Raw genomic sequence first — 18,423 nt, 5'->3', positions numbered from 1 at the left:
AATCTAAAAAATTGATGTCCGAATTACTGTAAGTGGAGGTAAGTCTAATCCCCCAATCATTGTTGTTTACAAAAGTTAAAAAATGTTCCAGACTTACTTCATCTCCTTTCCAAATAAAAAATATATTGTCAATGTAACAGCGATAGGTGACCAAGTTCGCTGCAAAGTGACTATGCAAAATGAATGTCTCTTCCCAGTACGCCATAAATAAATTAGCATAACTGGGTGTGAACTTGGTCCCCATCGCCGTCTCATTGATTTGGAGATAAAAACTGTCTTTGAACCAAAAGAAGTTATTAGTTAAAATGAGGACTATCCCTTCTTTGATAAAATCTATCTGTTCCTGTTTAAAATCTGATCGTTCTAAAAAATATTGCACTGCCTCAATTCCTTTATTGTGGGGAATAATACTATAAAGGGAACTCACATCACAGGTTACTAGTATGTAATTATCTTCCCATATAATATTATCTAAAATCTGGAGAATATGTATTGTGTCCTTCAAGTATGTAACGTTCTTCACAACTATTGGTTGGAGAAGGACATCAATATATTCTGATGTCCTTGACGAAATACTATCTACTCCAGAAATTATGGGTCTCCCTGGTGGATCTGTTAAGTGCACCGGATCGGTAAACAGTAAAATACTGGGATTTGTGGGTTTTGAATATTCAGATATTTTGCTTCTGAGTCGGATAAAATAGGGTGATCTAATCCCTCTTTAATACATTCCTCAAATTTCATTGCAACTTCCCGGCTTGGATTAGATGTTAAGTTCCTATATGTCTGGACATCTGATAATAGTCTCTCTGCTTCACCTATGTATATGTCTCCCCCCCCCCCCCCCCTTGTCTGCTGGCTTAATGATAAGGTCTTCATTCTTTTGTATATTTTTTAAAGCTTTTGTTCCAATGGATGAAAGATTTTTTTGATATTTATTAGTATGTTTAATCTTACTAACTTCCTTCATCGCCATCGTCTCAAATGTCTGTATCTCACTAGAGATCATATTTTTGGGGAACAATTTAGATTTTTCTTTAAGGTTACTATGTATAAATGGAGAGATGGTGGTTTGTTCTATTGTATTACTTCTATTGTGAAAAAACTTTTTCAAACATAATTGTCTGATAAAACGATTAAGATCGATACAAAATTAAAAAGGTTTAAAATCGGACGTTGGTGCAAATTTTAGTCCTTTGTTTAAAATCTCTAATTCATTTTTATTTAACTCTTTTCCTGAAAGGTTAAAAATCCCTTTACATTCTACATCCGTCCTCTTTTCTCCCTGTTGTGCTTCCTTTCCTCCTCGTCTTCTATTTCTCCTTCTTCCCACGATCTTCTCCTTTTGCCCGGTGAGTCCCATTCCTGTGACTCTTGTATTTGTTTGAATCTGGGTTGTATTGGGCTCTTGTGAAAAGGAGAAGTTCTGGGGGAAGTGTTGTGTTCTAAAATCTGAAAGCGATTATAAGTGGTGGACCGTCGATCATCTAACATATTCTGTTGTCTCCTAGGAGACTTCTGGATATTTCTTGTGGGATTGCGATGGTTCCCTGAGACATTTGCAACTACCTCACTATAACTTCAAGTATATTCTCCTTTACTTGCTTCTTGCCTAGAATGTTCTTCTCCTTTTCACAAGAGCCCAACACAACCCAGATTCAAACAAATACAAGAGTCACAGGAATGGGACTCACATTTTGTGCACTAAAGTTAATTAAGAGGAAATGGAGAGGTGGAGATTTTCTTCAATAAATTGGGAAGGAAGAAATTTCATTTATTTATAATTTTAATACTTTAGTTCTGTTTGGACTAAATCTAGATTTCGAGTTATGCCATTTTTTATAAGTATTCCTTTTTAATATAGTATTTCTCCACCTTACCATTGAGATTCCTTATTTCCCCTATGTATTACGTTTAAGTGTATTTATCTGTAATGGGTTGGATTCCCTACTTCTCACCATTGGCACTTTATATTCACTACTTCTTCATTTATATTGTGGATGTCCTTTTTTACTATTTTCGTTAATCAGCCCCCTCATGTTATTAGGTTTTCCTTGTAGGCCAGTATATTAAATATTTTATCTTGGATTTATCTTAGTTCTTATATTTGTATTTGTTTTATGATATGCATCAATATTTATATGCAATCTGTTCTTAATTCTCCTCTCTTTCTTGTTTATCCTCTGTTTCTTTTTTTAAATGAACTATAAATATGAGATTGGACTTATTATGAATAAGACGTTATGTGAACATTTTCATCAATGGACGAAGTGGAACGCAGATATGCTTTCCACGAAGATTCAGCAGGAAGAAGAGTAGTAAACTACATGCGAACATACATGCTATCCGGTCACGTGTGCATCTCACGGACCGGTCACGTGTGCGTTTCACGGACCGGATTTCCGGGTTTTCGGATGCCGGCATGGACGCATCAATGAGGTATACGTCCTATGGATTGGACGTTCGTTCACACAGATGCCGGGAATTAAGCAATTTACACCATATGAAAGAGGGAGAAGCTCCATTTGAAAACCTACACCAACTGAGGAAGCCAGCTCTTAGCGAAACGCGTTTTGGTTTGAAGGACTTGCCCAATGCCACCACTCATATCTGGTGTCACAATAGCTTAAAGGGACACTGTTGGCACCCAGACCACTTCTGCCCATTGGAGTGGTCTGGGTGCCAACTCCCACTACCCTTAACCCTGCAAGTGTATAATTACCTTGCAGGGTTAAGTCCTCCCCTAGTCGCAGTCTAGTAGACAGCCACTAGAGGGAACTTCCTGCTCTATAGCACAGGTTTTCTGTGCTAGAGCGTCGCTGGACGTCCTCACGCTGTGTGAGGACCTCAAGCGTCGCTCAATTCCCCATAGGAAAGCATTGAAAATTGTTTTCAATGCTTTCCCATGGGGTGCGCTAATGTGAATGTGACTGGCTAACACAGGACACCCAATCTTCTACAGCTTCCGCTCGGAACCTTAACGCACCATCCTCCTCCAACTTAGCTTCAGGCACCTCTCAAGATACCACTCACCCGCCTGCCGCCACCACAGCCGCTTTACTTGGTATGTCAGAGGAGTTATTCACACATCCGTTTGAAGAAATGAGTGATGCGCAACCATTATTGCCAGAGGATGTAGATAACAGGGATATGTCTCAGGCAGGAAGCATTACACACATGGACGTACAGTGTGATGATGATGATGTTTTACCCGCTTCTGCTTCCTTTGCTGAGTTGTCAGATACAAGTGAAGCGGTTGATGATGACGATGTGTCCATGGATGTCATGTGGGTGCCCGCTCGGCAAGAAGAAGAACAGGGCGAAAGTTCAGATGGGGAGACAGAGAGGAGGAGGAGGAGACGAGTTGGAAGCAGGGGGAGGTCGTCGCAAGGAGCTAGTGGCACAGTCAGACAGCATGCATCGGCACCCGGGGTCAGACCGACAGCACGCCAATCAACGCATGCTGTTGCCACCACCAGAATGCCGTCATTGCAGAGCTCAGCAGTGTGGCATTTTTTTTGTGTGTCTGCCTCTGACAACAGCGATGCCATTTGCAACCTGTGCTAAAATAAACTGAGTCGTGGGAAGTCCAACACCCACCTAGGTACAACTGCTTTGCGTAGGCACATGATCACACATAACAAACGCCTATGGGATCAACATATGAGTACAAGCAGCACGCAAACTCTAAGCCACCATCCTCCTCCTGGTCCAGCATCTTCAGCCACGTCAACCACTGCTGTCCTCCTTGCCCCCTCTCAACCATCCGCCACTCCGTCTCCCGCCTTGAGCAGTTCCCGCTCATCTGCCCACAGTCATGTGTCTGTCAAGGACATGTTGGCTGGCTTGTCCGAACTATTAGCCGGCCAGCTTTTACCATACAAGCTGGTGGAGTCTGAGGCGTTCAAAAAATTTGTAGCTATTGGGACACCGCAGTGGAAGGTACCCGGCCGAAATTTCTTTTCACAAAAGACAATCCCCAACCTGTACTCGATTGTGCAAAAGGAAGTAATGGCATGTCTGGCACACAGTGTTGGGGCAAGGGTCCATCTGACCACTGATACCTGGTCTGCAAAGCATGGTCAGGGCAGGTATATCACCTATACTGCACATTGGGTAAACCTGCTGACGGCTGCCAAGCATGGAATGCATGGCTCTGCAGAGGAGTTGGTGACACCGCCACGACTTGCAGGCAGACCTGCTGCCACCTCCTCTACTCCTCCTACTCCATCCTCTTCCATAACCTCCTCGGCTGAGTCCTCTTCTGCTGCTGCATCTTGCTCCACATCAATGGCACCCCCCAGCTCCCCAGGTACTATTCCACATCCTGGATAAGGCAGCGTCACGCCGTCTTGGGTTTGACTTGATTGAAAGCAGAGAGTCACACCGGACAAGCACTCCTGTCCACCCTGAACGCACAGGTGGAAAAGTGGCTTACTGCGCAGCAACTGGATATCGGCAAAGTGGTTTGTGACAACGGAAAAAATTTGTTAGCGGCATTGAAGTTGGGCAAGTTGACACATGTGCCGTGCATGGCACATGTGTGTAATCTGATCGTACAACGCTTTGTGCATAAGTACACAGGCTTACAGGACGTCCTGAAGCAGGCCAGGAAAGTGTGTGGCCATTTCAGGCGTTCCCACACGGCCATGGCGCACTTTGCCGATATCCAGCGGCGAAACAACATTCCAGTGAGGCGCTTGATTTGCCACAGCCTGACACGTTGGAATTCAACAATCCTAATGTTCAACCACCTGCTCCAACAAGAAAAAGCCGTTAATTAATATTTGTATGACCGGGGTGCTAGGACAGCCTCTGGGGAGCTGGGAATTTTTTTGCCAAGTTACTGGACGCTCATGCGCAATGCCTGTAGGCTCATGCGTCCTTTTGAGGAGGTGACAAACCTAGTCAGTCGCACCGAAGGCACCATCAGCGACATCATACCATTTGTTTTCTTCCTGGAGCATGCCCTTCGAAGAGTGCTGGATCAGGCCGTAGATGAGCAGGAAGAGGAAGAGGAAGAGTTGTGGTCACCATCACCACCAGAAACAGCCTTATCAGCATCGCTTGCTGGACCTGCGGCAACGCTGGAAGAGGATTGTGAGGAAGAGGAGTCAGAGGAGGAATGTGGCTTCGAGGAGGAGGAGGAAGACCAACCACAACAGGCATCCCAGGGTGCTCGTTGTCACCTATCTGGTACCCGTGGGGTTGTACGTGGCTGGGGGGAAGAACATACCTTCATTGACATCACTGAGGAGGAGGAACTGTAAATAAGTAGCTCGGCATCCAACCTTGTGCAAATGTTGTCGTGCCTGTTGAGGGACCCTCGTATAAAAAGGCTGAAGGAGAACGACCTGTACTGGGTGTCCACGCTACTAGACCCCGGGTATAAGCAGAAAGTGGTGGAAATGTTACCCAATTACAACAAGTCGGAAAGGATGCAGCATTTGCAAAATAAATTAAAAAGTATGGTTTACACAGCGTATAAGGGTGATGTCACAGCACAACGGGAATCTAACAGGGGAAGAGGTGGAAGTGATCCTTCTCCTCCTCCCACGACCACGCCGGCAAGGACAGGATGCTTTAAAGATGTGTTGTTGATGGAGGACATGCAGAGCTTTTTAAGTCCTACGCATCGCCACAGCCCTTCGGGATCCACCCTCAGAGAACGACTCGACCGACAGGTAGCAGACTACCTCGCCTTAACTGCAGATATCGACACTCTGAGGAACGATGAACCCCTTGACTACTGGGTGTGCAGGCTTGACCTGTGGCCTGAGCTATCCCAATTTGCGATAGAACTTCTGGCCTGCCCCGCTTCAAGTGTCCTGTCAGAAAGTACCTTCAGTGCAGCAGGAGGTATTGTCACTGAGAAGAGAAGTCGCCTAGGTCAAAAAAGTCTAGATTACCTCACCTCTTTTAAGATGAATGAGGGATGGATCCCGAAGGGACTGACACTGGGCGATACATTAGACTAAAAAAGGCCTGATGAGATGAGCTGCCTTGGGCTAAAAATGGTCCACACGCTGCTGTATTTTAGCTCTGAATGCCGGTTGACTTGTGTGACTTATCCGCCACCAACTAGGGTTCAAGCCGCAATGTTTTAGGGCACTTTCTGCCTGGGAAACAAACATAAATTTTTATGGCCGCTGCTACAGCAGCGGCTGCAACAATACATAATTTTTCAGGCATGTGTACATGCCTAATTTTTCGGCCCTCTGGTGCTGTACTGTGGCTTCAAAAACCAAACCAAAAAAAGGAACATAATGACCCTATGTAGGGGGAACAGTCCCTATTCTGCTCTGAGTCAGTGTGTATCAGGGATCCTTAGAATAGGTGTAAATCCATATCTGCCAAGTGACCCTATGTAGGGGGAACAGTCTCTATTCTGCTCTGTGTCAGTGTGTAACAGGGATCCTTAGGATAGGTGTCAATCCATATCTGACAAGTGACCCTATGTAGGGGGAACAGTCCATATTCTGCTCTGTGTCAGTGTGTATCATGGTCTCTGAGGACAGGTGTCAATCCATATCTGCCAAGTGACCCTATGTAGGGGGAACAGTCTCTATTCTGCTCTGTGTCAGTGTGTATCAGGGTCCCTGAGGACAGGTGTCAATCCATACCTGCCAAGTGACCCTATGTAGGGGGGAAAGTCTCTATTCTGCTCTGTGTCAGTGTGTATCAGGGGCTTTGAGGACAGGTGTCAATCCATATCTGCCAAGTGACCCTATGTAGGGGGAACAGTCTCTATTCTGCTCTGTGTCAGTGTGTAACAGGGATCCTTAGGATAGGTGTCAATCCATATCTGCCAAGTGACCCTATGTAGGGGGAACAGTCTATATTCTGCTCTGTGTCAGTGTGTAACAGGGATCCTTAGGATAGGTGTCAATCCATATCTGCCAAGTGACTCTATGTAGGTGGAACAATCCCTATTCTGCTCTGTGTCAGTGTGTATCATGGTCACTGAGGACAGGTGTCAATCCATATCTGCCAAGTGACCCTATGTCGGTGGAACAGTCTCTATTCTGCTCTGTGTCAGTGTGTATCAGGGTCCCTGAGGACAGGTGTCAATCCATACCTGCCAAGTGACCCTATGTAGGGGGAACAGTCTCTATTCTGCTCTGTGTCAGTGTGTATCAGGGGCTTTGAGGACAGGTGTCAATCCATATCTGCCAAGTGACCCTATGTAGGGGGAACAGTCTCTATTCTGCTCTGTGTCAGTGTGTATCAGGGGTTTTGAGGACAGGTGTCAATCCATATCTGCCAAGTGACCCTATGTAGGGGGAACAGTCTCTATTCTGCTCTGTGTGAGGAGGAGGAACGGGAAATGAGTAGCTCGGCATCCAACCTTGTGCAAATGGGGTCTTTCATGCTGTTGTGCCTGTTGAGGGACCCTCGTATAAAAAGGCTGAAGGAGAACGACCTGTTCTGGGTGTCCACGCTACTAGACCCCCGGTATAAGCAGACAGTGGCGGAAATGTTACCGAATTACAAGTCATGCAGAATTTGCTAAATAAATTTAAAAAATTTATTTAAAATGTATGCTTTACACAGCTTATAAGGGTGATGTCACAGCACAACGGGAATCTAACAGGGGAAGAGGTGAAAGTGATCCTCCTCCTCCTCCCACGACCACGCCATATCTGCCAAGTGACCCTATGTAGGGGGAACAGTCCCTATTCTGCTCTGTGTCCGTGTGCATCAGGGATCCTTAGGATAGGTGTCAATCCATATGTCAAGGTGTCAATCCATATGTCAAGGTGTCAATATGTCATATGTCAGGTGTCAATCCATATCCATTGTGATTTAGGAATGTTAGCTGATTTCTGCCCTTTATGGATTAAAAGCAGACTCTGCATCAACTGTGTAATTTTCCATGGGAGTTTTGCCATGGATCCCGCTCCAGCATGCCACAGTCCAGGTGTTAGTCCCCTTAAAACAACTTTTCCATCACTTTTGTGGCCAGAAAGAGTCCCTGTTGGTTTTAAAATTCGCCTGCCCATTGAAGTCAATGGGCGTTTGCCCGGTTCGCCGGTTCGCGAACATTAGAGGAAGTTCGCGTTCGCGAACCGAAAATTTCGGGTTCGCGACATCACTACTCATATGTTTTGATTCTCATTTCAAATGCATGAAATGAGGCATACATATTTAAAATATATAATAACTATGCTATTACAAACCTGTAACTCACTTTACTTACTTTTTGTTCACGTTCAATTTGTCTATATTTTAAACTTAGAAAATTCAAGTCCGACATCTCCGAGTCAGTCTGGCGAGCTTCAATTAAACGACTAATATAGCGATTTACACGGGTTCCTGGGGTATTGTGAATTACATTTGTAGAAAAGGAAGAACGGTTCCTGAGTTTTTCAGAGGCTGTTCTTAAAGCTCTCCTCTAAATAAAAAACAAATAATAAAATAATGATTAGGAAGCCACATTCTTGTATTATTATACCATTACAATAAATGTACTGTTTTTTTTTTTTGGTTTTTTTTACTTTTTGCAAACATTTACAAGTTTATTTACTAAAGTTAAGTGGTCTGGTTGTCATGAGCTTCACCAAGGAAACCAGCACTGTGAGGAAGAAAAAGCAAATAAAATCACTTAAATGGTGATTAAGGCACTATGGCATTAGGAATACACATTTAACATATTCTGAACACTATAGTGTCCCTTTAAGGCCAGAGTAGCTGAACTGAAAGCATAGCTAACTTTTTCCAGTTTTGCGATTTTGATCTTAAATTTATTTTAAATTCACTTTTAATTCACTCTGAATTCTCACTATAGTAAATAACTTTGTTAAAGTTTAAAGGAATGCTCCAAGAACCATAAGCACTACTCCGAACTTTATGGTGCCAGGAATGCCCTGTCATCCTTATAATGTAATTAGTCAAACTGTTCATGAAAAACCTAGCACCACTCCTTGCCTCTACTTCAGTCTCCAGGCTGAATTTAAATATCTCAGCCAATGAACTAACCCTGCACTGTCCATATCTTAGGAGAGCTAATGTAAACGTCTAAGCAGGAGCTTCCGGCTCTCCATGTAGTTGAGAGAAGTAGTGCCCGATGGACCTCAGGAAATAAGTCAAACCATTCACACATGTTTAGACTACTTATAATGGGGAGTCAGGGCAATTCTAGCAATATAATTACTAAAGTGAAAAGTAGTTGTTATGGTGCTTGAGTATTCCTTTAATAGTATAATTATCAAATCACTGGTTCAATTTTAGGGCAAGACATTGCATTTGTGAAAGACATTTTGACACTACCACTGTGCAAAACTTTTTTTTTTAATCAAAAAGCTCCATCATCATGTGACAAAAGGGGAGTCATCCCCGTGGTCTTACTCTGTAAGTGTCGGGTGAAGGACTGTTAAGTAGGTAATGGGTGTTTGAGAGATTACTGACCACCACCACACCTACTCATGATCACTGGTTGGGTGCTGCACAAATATTCACATTAAGGATCTAGTGTGTGTCCCCCAGCCCCTACCCATTGACAGCAGGTGAGGCTGTAAAAATAATAATCAGAGAGGACCTAATGCCTGTATGTAGTAGGCAGTAGGTGGGGCCAATAATTAGTTAAACAAAGGTGGCTGACATTCTATTGACCACTCCTCGAATGGTATACCCCTTCTCACTTTTCTTGAGACTTAGTTTATTTTTTAAAAAAAAAGGGCTCTATCTCAAAGAGGGCTCTCTATGGGTGAAAATGTATTACTTTTTTGTGTCTGTTTTTTTTTTGGGTGGAGTGGGGTTTTATTTTAAGGAGTTATTTCATGAGATGATGGATTTCAATTTAGCCTTTTTGGGGGGCCTGAAGATATGAATTAGAAGAAATAATACTTCTGATGGTAAGTATAATTTTTAACAGGTATTAGTTGCATTGTCCCCCTCACAATTAGTGTGATGAGGGGGTAGGTAGAAACAGTTATTTTTAATGGGGTGTCTAGCCACCTAGTGGGAGGAAGAAGGGGTGGAAATACCACTATTTGGTGTGTTGCACATTGGCATGTCCACCCTTCCTATTTCATTTAATTGGCAGCAGGTGGGGGCTGGAGAAAGATGCACTAGCTCATCCCCCTGATTATTATAATTTTTATTTTTATAACAGCCCCTACATAATTTAGTTCAGCTGAAGTCCGGACCAAATAAGGCATGTTCGAATGGAATTCAGACTCTAGCTAGTAACCTCATTTATGTGAAAACCAAACCTCTTTATCCTGAATACCTCCTTCCTGTCAATACTTGTTATAGACTCTGTTGTTTGCACCTGACAGTTAGCATAGAGAAAGCTTACAAAGAAGAGGAAAAAATAAACATTGTTTATGTTTTTCCTCTTCATGTTTGTCCTCACTCTGCCTCGTCTGAACTGGACTATGAGGCCAATTGCTATATCTCTATTATAAATGTATTCAATGTTTTATTCAGTGGTGTAAATTCAGCATATGTGACAATTCCCTGTTTTTTCTTATACATTGTTCTATACCATTTTCTCGTGCATTTTTTTTAATACTGTCTTTTTGTTGCTGTTCATGTTGCTTGTTAAAGAATCGCTAATAACACGCTTTAATAACAAAACACAGAAGGAGCAATACTGTTTAGTTTGGTATAGTGCCCATTTTCTTTTATTTTCTATTTAGAATATGTCTGGTTTTAGTCTTTTACTAAAACCAAATGTTATATTTTAATTTGGCTATGTCTGTATATAGGATTTTTTTTTATGTTACTATACCCATCTAGTTAATTTTTTTATGTTTCTAATTTACTAATAAAATAGTCAAACATAATTTATCAGTATGATGTGTAGTATAACATCTGGTTAAAAAAAAGATAGAAAAATATGCATTACCTTGTCATCATCCTCACAGGTCATTACGTTTGAAAAAGGGATCTCAGCTTTAAACATTTTTCGACAGTGCATGAGTTGAACTAGTAGGTAACAAACAGTTTTGAATTTCATCCTTTTTGCAGGCTTTATATCAGACAATATCAGCCCTGGAAAAACCTGGCAGAACAAAACATGAATATTAAACATTATAATTACAAATTATGTAACAATTTAGTTTAGTTTACAAACACATCAAAAAGTGATTACTTTTAGTTCTCATCAAGTTAAAACTGAATTATCAGGAAAGAACATATATGTCAGAGTATTTTGAGTAATATTTGTTACAGTGTAAGGGATCTTGATGTTTGTCAAGCTGCTTTGTAGCGCTTTGACAAAAAAAACAAAAAAAACAAAGCCCAACCAATGCTATGATACCCAGATAATGCAGAAGATTTACAATCCGCTTATTATTTACACATATCTATCAGAAGTTGTCCAAACTTGAATGGCAATAATGACCTCTGCGTACTTGTCTAATGAACCTCTAGCACTATTTTTTTTTTTTATGCATGGCTGCTGAGAATGTAGGATAACTTTTTTAAAGCACTGTGATACTATATACAGAGACAGGGGTGCTTTTAAAATTCTGTGCCTGCAAGTGCATTAAAAGTAAATACATTTAGAAGCCCTGTGCATGTGGGTGTCACAATTGTGCGGGTATCACAAAGACATCTGCTGGGAAGAACACTAAAGAAATCTGTGTGAGAGCCTAACAATCAGAGTGGGTGAGTGAAATAAGTAGGGGGCAGCAAACTTCCATATAATGTGAATAGCACATATATATCTTTTAAAGTACAAAGGTAAAAATATCTGCACTGGTAAAATAGTAAAAAACTGTTAAAAAAGGCAGATCAGATGAATTATTACATTTTATCTTTACAAATACAGAAATATCAGTGTACATTCAATCCCGAGTGATAAAGTAAATAGATCTAAAACACAGTGAAAAAAGGGAATAGTGGTGAGAGCACTCAATAAATAGGAATATCATTTTTTACCAGTATTGTCATAGACATATACCTAAAATGTGAAGCCTAAAAAACCATAGGGTAATATAGTTAATACATATATTAAAAACACAAAATTACTGGTCAGACTCACATGTTACTGAGTCACTTAAAAGCTGACTCAGACTATAGGTTTGAATAGTATATAGTTTGAATAGACCTCGATGATAATGGACTTCTTCAGTGGTCAGGATAAATCCTTTTTGTCTCCCAGACTGTCAGCTTCAAAAATCCAGGATGCAGGATCAAGGTAAAATACTTCTTTATTGAGACAAAGTTAAAACAAATAACAAGTAAAATAGTCCATTAGCATAAGCCACTGACGCGTTTCGGCGAGAAAGCCTTCTTCAAAGTGGTGGTGTCTGTTTATCCCCATTATTCCTGTTTATAAACAAAGGTTTTGGCTCCCTTTTCGGGGATTTCCGAGTTTCAACTTCCGCCTACATTATTTCCTTGCGCCCGATGTCATCACTACGCATCCTACGTCATGACGTTATCACGGCAATGTCTACCGGAAGTATCTTGGACGCCATTTCTAAAAGTTTGTTCACAGTACAAGTGCCAGTCTATTAGATGATTTCCACAAAGTTGTACCCTTTGTCTGTAAATACAATTTATTTTCAAACCAAAAGAAATTATTTAAAAGTATAATTTTGATGCCCTCAATTAAAAAATCTATTTGTTGAAGGTTCAAATCTCCATCCCTATTTAAAAAATGTCTAGCAGCCTCACACCCCCTCTCATGTTGGATAATGGTGTAGAGGCTGCTAATATCACAAGTTGCTAATATCATTCCCTCTTCCCAATTAAAATCTTGTAAAATTTGCAATAAAGAGATAATATCCTTAAGGTAAGAGGGACATTTTTTAACTGAGTCTTGAATAAATTGATCTAAAATTTGAGAGAGGGGAGATAAAAGGGAACCAATCCCCAAAACAATTGGTCTTCCCGGGGGGTTTTCGGTATTTTTATGAATTTTAGGTAAAACATATAATACTGGAATTCGTGGAAATTTAACGTTAAGAAAATCATATTCTTTTTGATTTAAAATCCCCTGTTCTAAACCCTGATTTAAAAATTCATTACATTTATTTTTAATATCCTTTAAGGGTTTTTTGGGAGTTCCACATAAGTTTCCTGTTTCATGGTTCGCCCTAAAAAAAGGTCATCCTCATTAAGGTGCTGTAATTGTCTAACTCTTTTCAATACCATAATCTCCTTATTTTGACTCCTTTCCGTTAAAGACAAATATTGTATGGCTTCGGTACTTTGCATTTTATACTGTACTCACGAAAGGATTACGTGCACTGATTCGTGAAAAGAGCAACGGACCACCCGGTCCCTGGCGTGTGCTGCCACTTAACCCCGGTCACCTTTCTTACTACCGAATAGCCGACCAACATACTGGAGGAGTGTGTTATCACTTGATCGCCCAGAGCGTTGCGGTTTGCGGCTAACCGCAGGTTAATTGACGGCCTCAGGGCATTCCCGTTCGTGCCTTATCTCCCGATAATCTAACTACCGAAAGGGTCACGAACGGGGCCCACCTACAGCCTGGCGTGTGGCCTTAATTAGAATGTGAAATGTTGCAGTTATCTGCAGGTTAAGTACCCCCTTCATGGCGGTCTACGTTCGTCTCCCGAACAGCTGAAACATCAAGCCAGAGAGCGGGGATTCGTGCACAACTCTGGCCGGTACTCGTTCCACGAGTTTGATGCCGAGGTCCCGCTGCCTATTGAAACACGCAAAAACATGCCCGCCATCTCAGGCTCAGGGAACAAATATGCGAACGGACTTTATAACGAATAAACTAAGCATATGGTTCGTGGGTTTGAGGCGCTCTTCGGTGAACTATTACATCCAGACCGGGGCTATAGAATGAATGGTAGAAGTCCCGAATTCTAACTAATAATATGGAAGTTATATATTTTTAACCTGTTTTTTGTGTGTAATAAAAACATGGTATTTAGGCGCTTGGAGATAATGGTATTGTCAAAACCGTTGGATTCATTATCTCCAAGCTGGGTGGAAACAAATTCAAATGATGCCTTGTATGCTGATTGGTTGATCCCTTGTAACATTCCTGTATCCCATCAGGTCCAGAGGGGGCTGTCCCTGGACCTGAGATTTTACATAAATACCGATCCCTGTGTGCCATTAAAGCCAGTTCTTGTTTGACCTTCAAATCGCAGCCTCGGCTTGTTTTGTAGGGGAAAGAGTATCCTAGCTGTATAATAGGTAGTGGGATTGTTCTACATTTGCAGGATTCATATGGACTACGAGCTGCAGTGGTTCTCCTCACTCTCTACACTGGGATCCAGATTATCCAAGCGGTCCAGCTTCCAGCTAGCCTGGGAGTAACTGTAACCATTCATCTTTTTTCTTGTATTCCCTTTCTTGTTGATGATATGGTGAGATCTATTTACAGAGGGTTTACGATATCTTTGAGGTGTTTCTTGTTTTCTAAAATTAGTTCTAGTATAATTCCTAGTCCTATTTTTATTTTCTCTGTTTTCTCTTTAGGGTTTTATTTGACCTTTCAGATAATCTTCCTGATCTTGTTTCAATTTTCTTTTTTTTGGTCTCTATAACTTTTCTCTCAATGTTTATTACCTTTTCTATATATTTTTTTCCATTAGAATCTTAAATTCAATTACAGCACCTTAATGAGGATGACTTTTTTTTAGGGCGAACCATGACCAGAATGAATGGGAAATCAAAAACACATACCCCAGCCAAAAGGTTAAGACAAGAAGAAGAAATAGAAAAGGAGGAGGGAGGAGGGAGTGAAAAGGTTACAACGATTTTTTAAACACACATCACTGAAAAATAAATAAAATTTCTTTCCAAGCCACTTAAAATCAGATGCAATGAAGATATTTGAAAAGGTATGCATTAAGGAACTGAGGAGAATAAAACCCATTAATAAATTTGAAAAAAATCTTGATAAATTAGAAAGGATGGCCCTGCAGGATTTTAGAAAAGATTCAGGAAACATCAGTGGAACTCCCAAAAAAACCCTTAGAGGATATTAAAAATTAATTTAATGAACTTTTAAATCAGGGTTTAGAACAGGGGATTTTAAACAAAAAAGAATATGGTTTTCTTAACGTTAAATTTCCACGACTTCCAGTTTTATACGTTTTACCTAAAATTCATAAAAATACCGAAAACCCCCCGGGAAGACCAATCGTTTCGGAGATTGGTTCCCTTTTATCTTCCCTCTCTCAATTTTTAGATCAATTTTTTCAAGACTCAGTTAAAAAATGTCCCTCTTACCTTAAGGATATTATGTCTTTATTGCAAATTTTACAAGATTTTAATTGGGAAGAGGGAATTATATTAGCAACTTGTGATGTTAGCAGCCTCTACACCATTATCCAACATGAGAGGGGGTGTGAGGCTGCTAGACATTTTTTTTTAAATAGGGATGGAGATTTGAACCTTCAACAAATAGATTTTTTAATTGATGGCATCAAAATTATACTTTTAAATAATTTCTTTTGGTTCGAAAATACATTTTATTTACAGACAAAGGGTACAGCTATGGGGACCAGATTTGCCCCAAGCTATGCAAAAAATATTATGGCACATTGGGAAGAACTGGAAGTCTTCTCAAAGGAAGAATTTGGGGCAAGTCTGGTCCTCTACAAACGATATATAGACAACGTTTTTATTGTCTGGAAAGGTATGGAGAGGTCACTTTTAAACTTTTTAAATAATTGAAATAGAAATGATTGGAATATAAATCTAACTTATGAAATTAACTCTGAAACAATTAACTTTTTAGATTTATGTATACATATTGAGAACAATGGGATTAAAAGCAAAACCTTTTTGAAAAAAAGTAGGATGTGAATACTCGAGTATAAGCCGACCCGAATATAAGCCGAGGCCCCTAATTTTACCCCAAAAAACTGGGAAAACGTATTGACTCGAGTATAAGATTAGGGTGGGAAATGCAGCAGCTACTGGTAAATTTCTAAATAAAATTAGATCCTAAAAAAATTATATTAATTGAATATTTATATACAGTGTGTGTAGATAATGAATGCAGTGTGTGCGTATGAATGCAGTGTGTGCGTATGAGTGCAGTGTGTGTGTATGAGTGCAGTGTGTGTGTATGAGTGCAGTGTGTGCGTCGTTAGAGTGCAGTGTGAGTGTGTTAGAGTGCAGTGTGTGTGCGTATATATTAATTGAATATTTATTTCCAGTGTGTGTATATAATGAATGCAGTGTGTGTGTATGAGTGCAGTATGTGTGTATGAGTGCAGTGTGTGTGTGTGTGAGTGCAGTGTGTGTGTGTGAGTGCAGTGTGTGTGTGAGTGCAGTGTGTGTGTGTGTGTGTGAGTGCAGTGTGTGTGTGTGTGAGTGCAGTGTGTGTGTGTGTGAGTGCAGTGTGTGTGTGAGTGCAGTGTGTGTGTGAGTGCAGTGTGTGTATATGAATGAAGTGTGAGTGTGTGTGATGCAGTGTGTGTTTGTGTATGTGTAGGTGGGGTGGGCATTTTGATATATTATTAATTATTTTATTAATTATTTTATTTTTTATTTTTTATTATTATTATTTATTATTTAATTGAATTATTATTATTATTATTTTATTATTATATTATATTTTATTATATTTTTTTCGTCCCCCCTCCCTGCTTGATACATAGCAGGGGGGGGGGGCTCCTTCCCTGGTGGTCCAGGGTCATTGGCAGTTCAGTGGGGGAGAGGGGGGCTGGCAGAGCTGTACTTACCTGTCCTGCAGCTCCTGTCAGCTCTCTCCTCCTCCGCGCGGTCTGTGCAGCTCCCTCTGTCAGCTCACAGTGTAAGTCTTGCGAGAGCCGCGGCTCTCGCGAGACTTACACTGGGAGCTGACCGAGGTGCTGAACGGACGGCGCGGAGGAGGAGAGAGCTGACAGGAGCTGCAGGACAGGTAAGTACAGCTCTGCCAGCCCCCCTCTCCCCCGGTCTGTATTATGGCAATGCAAATTGCCATAATACAGACTCTGACTCGAGTATAAGCCGAGTTGGGGGTTTTCAGCACAAAATATGTGCTGAAAAACTCGGCTTATACTCGAGTATATACGGTAGTTTTATTGACCTGAAAAGCTGTAATTTTAAACCTTGGCTGGTCAATATACCAAAAGGGCAATTTCTGAGGATGAAAATAAATTGCACAGAAATCAAGCAGTATAGAGACCAGACCAAGATTTTTATTGATCAGTTTTTAGAAAAGGGATATAATCAAGATTCTTTACAACTTATAAGAGAAGAAATTGAAAAAGAACCAAGAGATAATACATTAGAATACAAAATCAAAGAGTATAAAAAAGAATTTACAACTATACCTCTGATTTTTAACTCTAGTTCAAATAGTGGTCAACTACGGAAAATAATTAAGAAAAATTGGCATCTTTTAGAACAAGACCATGATATCCATCAGCATCTAGGGGAATGACCCAAAATTATTTTTAGGGGCGCAAACGGTTTTAAACAGATTTTACCTCTAGCTTTTTAGAAACAAATAGGAAAACACAAATTTCAACCATGTTTAAAAGAGAAAATTGTTTCTTTTATTGTGGATCATGCAAAGGTTGCACTTTATGGAAGTATAAACATAAGAATGTCAATGAATTCACCTCATTCACTAATTACCAACATTTTTAAATTAAATCTTTTTTAACCTGTAATTCCAAAAATGTTGTTTATATGATTATTTGCTCTTGTAGTTTCCAATATATTGGTAAGAGGGCGTTAAAAATTAATTCGAGTCAGGGAACACATATACAATATAAATTGGAAATTTCATCTTCATAGTGTATCCAAGCATTTCCTAGAAGTTCATGGTGTGAATGCTAATGGCCTGGAGTTTATGGGCATAGAAGCGGTTAAAACCCACTGGAGAGGAGGGGACATTGAGAGCCTCCTCAGTAAAAGTGAAATGAGTTGGATTTTTAATATGGACACTTTGCTTCCTAATGGCATGAATGCTGACTTTAAAAATCAACTCATATATATAAGTGTCATTATTTATGTTCTTCATTTTTATTGATTATTAATCAAATTTGTATGTCTCTTTTATTTTTTAACTTTTATCATGTTTTATTTTTTGATATCCCTTGTTTTTATTGAAATTTCCTTCTTATCCCTTCCCATCCCTGTTTCTCTTGGAGATAAGTATGTCTTTATTTTTCTAAGTTTATTTTTGTACTCTAATATTAATTATATGGAAAACATCTAGTATTTTGTATGAACGGATACATAATAAAAGTTAAATTTTGCACTTTAATATTATCCTATCAGCATATCCCTTTAACATTGAAGACAAATCTAAGAAGCATCGATCCCCTTCGATCATCCGCTCAATGAGCAGGAATCACAAGAACATAATGACCAAAGACAGAAAGCAAAGACAACACCGAACTGACCTAAATTCTAGGCTTGAAGAACCTTATGAGATAGGTCAGCCTGAAATCTTTCCAGGATTTCAGGAAAGGCATGAAGAGCAAATATCTATAGCTGACGGTTCCTCCAACG

At 40.3% G+C, this 18,423-nt stretch overlaps 1 protein-coding gene across 1 annotated transcript in view; it reads right to left on the bottom strand.

Annotated features, from left to right (window-relative positions):
- ADCY1 (adenylate cyclase 1) overlaps nt 1-18,423 on the bottom strand; it is a 1,733,599-nt gene that overhangs the window by 995,870 nt on the left and 719,306 nt on the right. Inside the window, exons 8-9 of the mRNA XM_063452027.1 lie at nt 10,853-11,008; nt 8,201-8,395 (exon numbers count right to left, since the gene is read on the bottom strand). Coding sequence (XP_063308097.1) covers nt 8,201-8,395; nt 10,853-11,008 — 351 coding nt within the window. The remainder of the gene's footprint in view (nt 1-8,200; nt 8,396-10,852; nt 11,009-18,423) is intronic.

The sequence above is a fragment of the Pelobates fuscus genome, chromosome 4, assembly GCF_036172605.1.
Source record: "Pelobates fuscus isolate aPelFus1 chromosome 4, aPelFus1.pri, whole genome shotgun sequence".
In the NCBI taxonomy this organism is placed as follows: Eukaryota; Metazoa; Chordata; class Amphibia; order Anura; family Pelobatidae; genus Pelobates; species Pelobates fuscus.
This window is presented reverse-complemented; position numbering and strand designations above follow the sequence as displayed.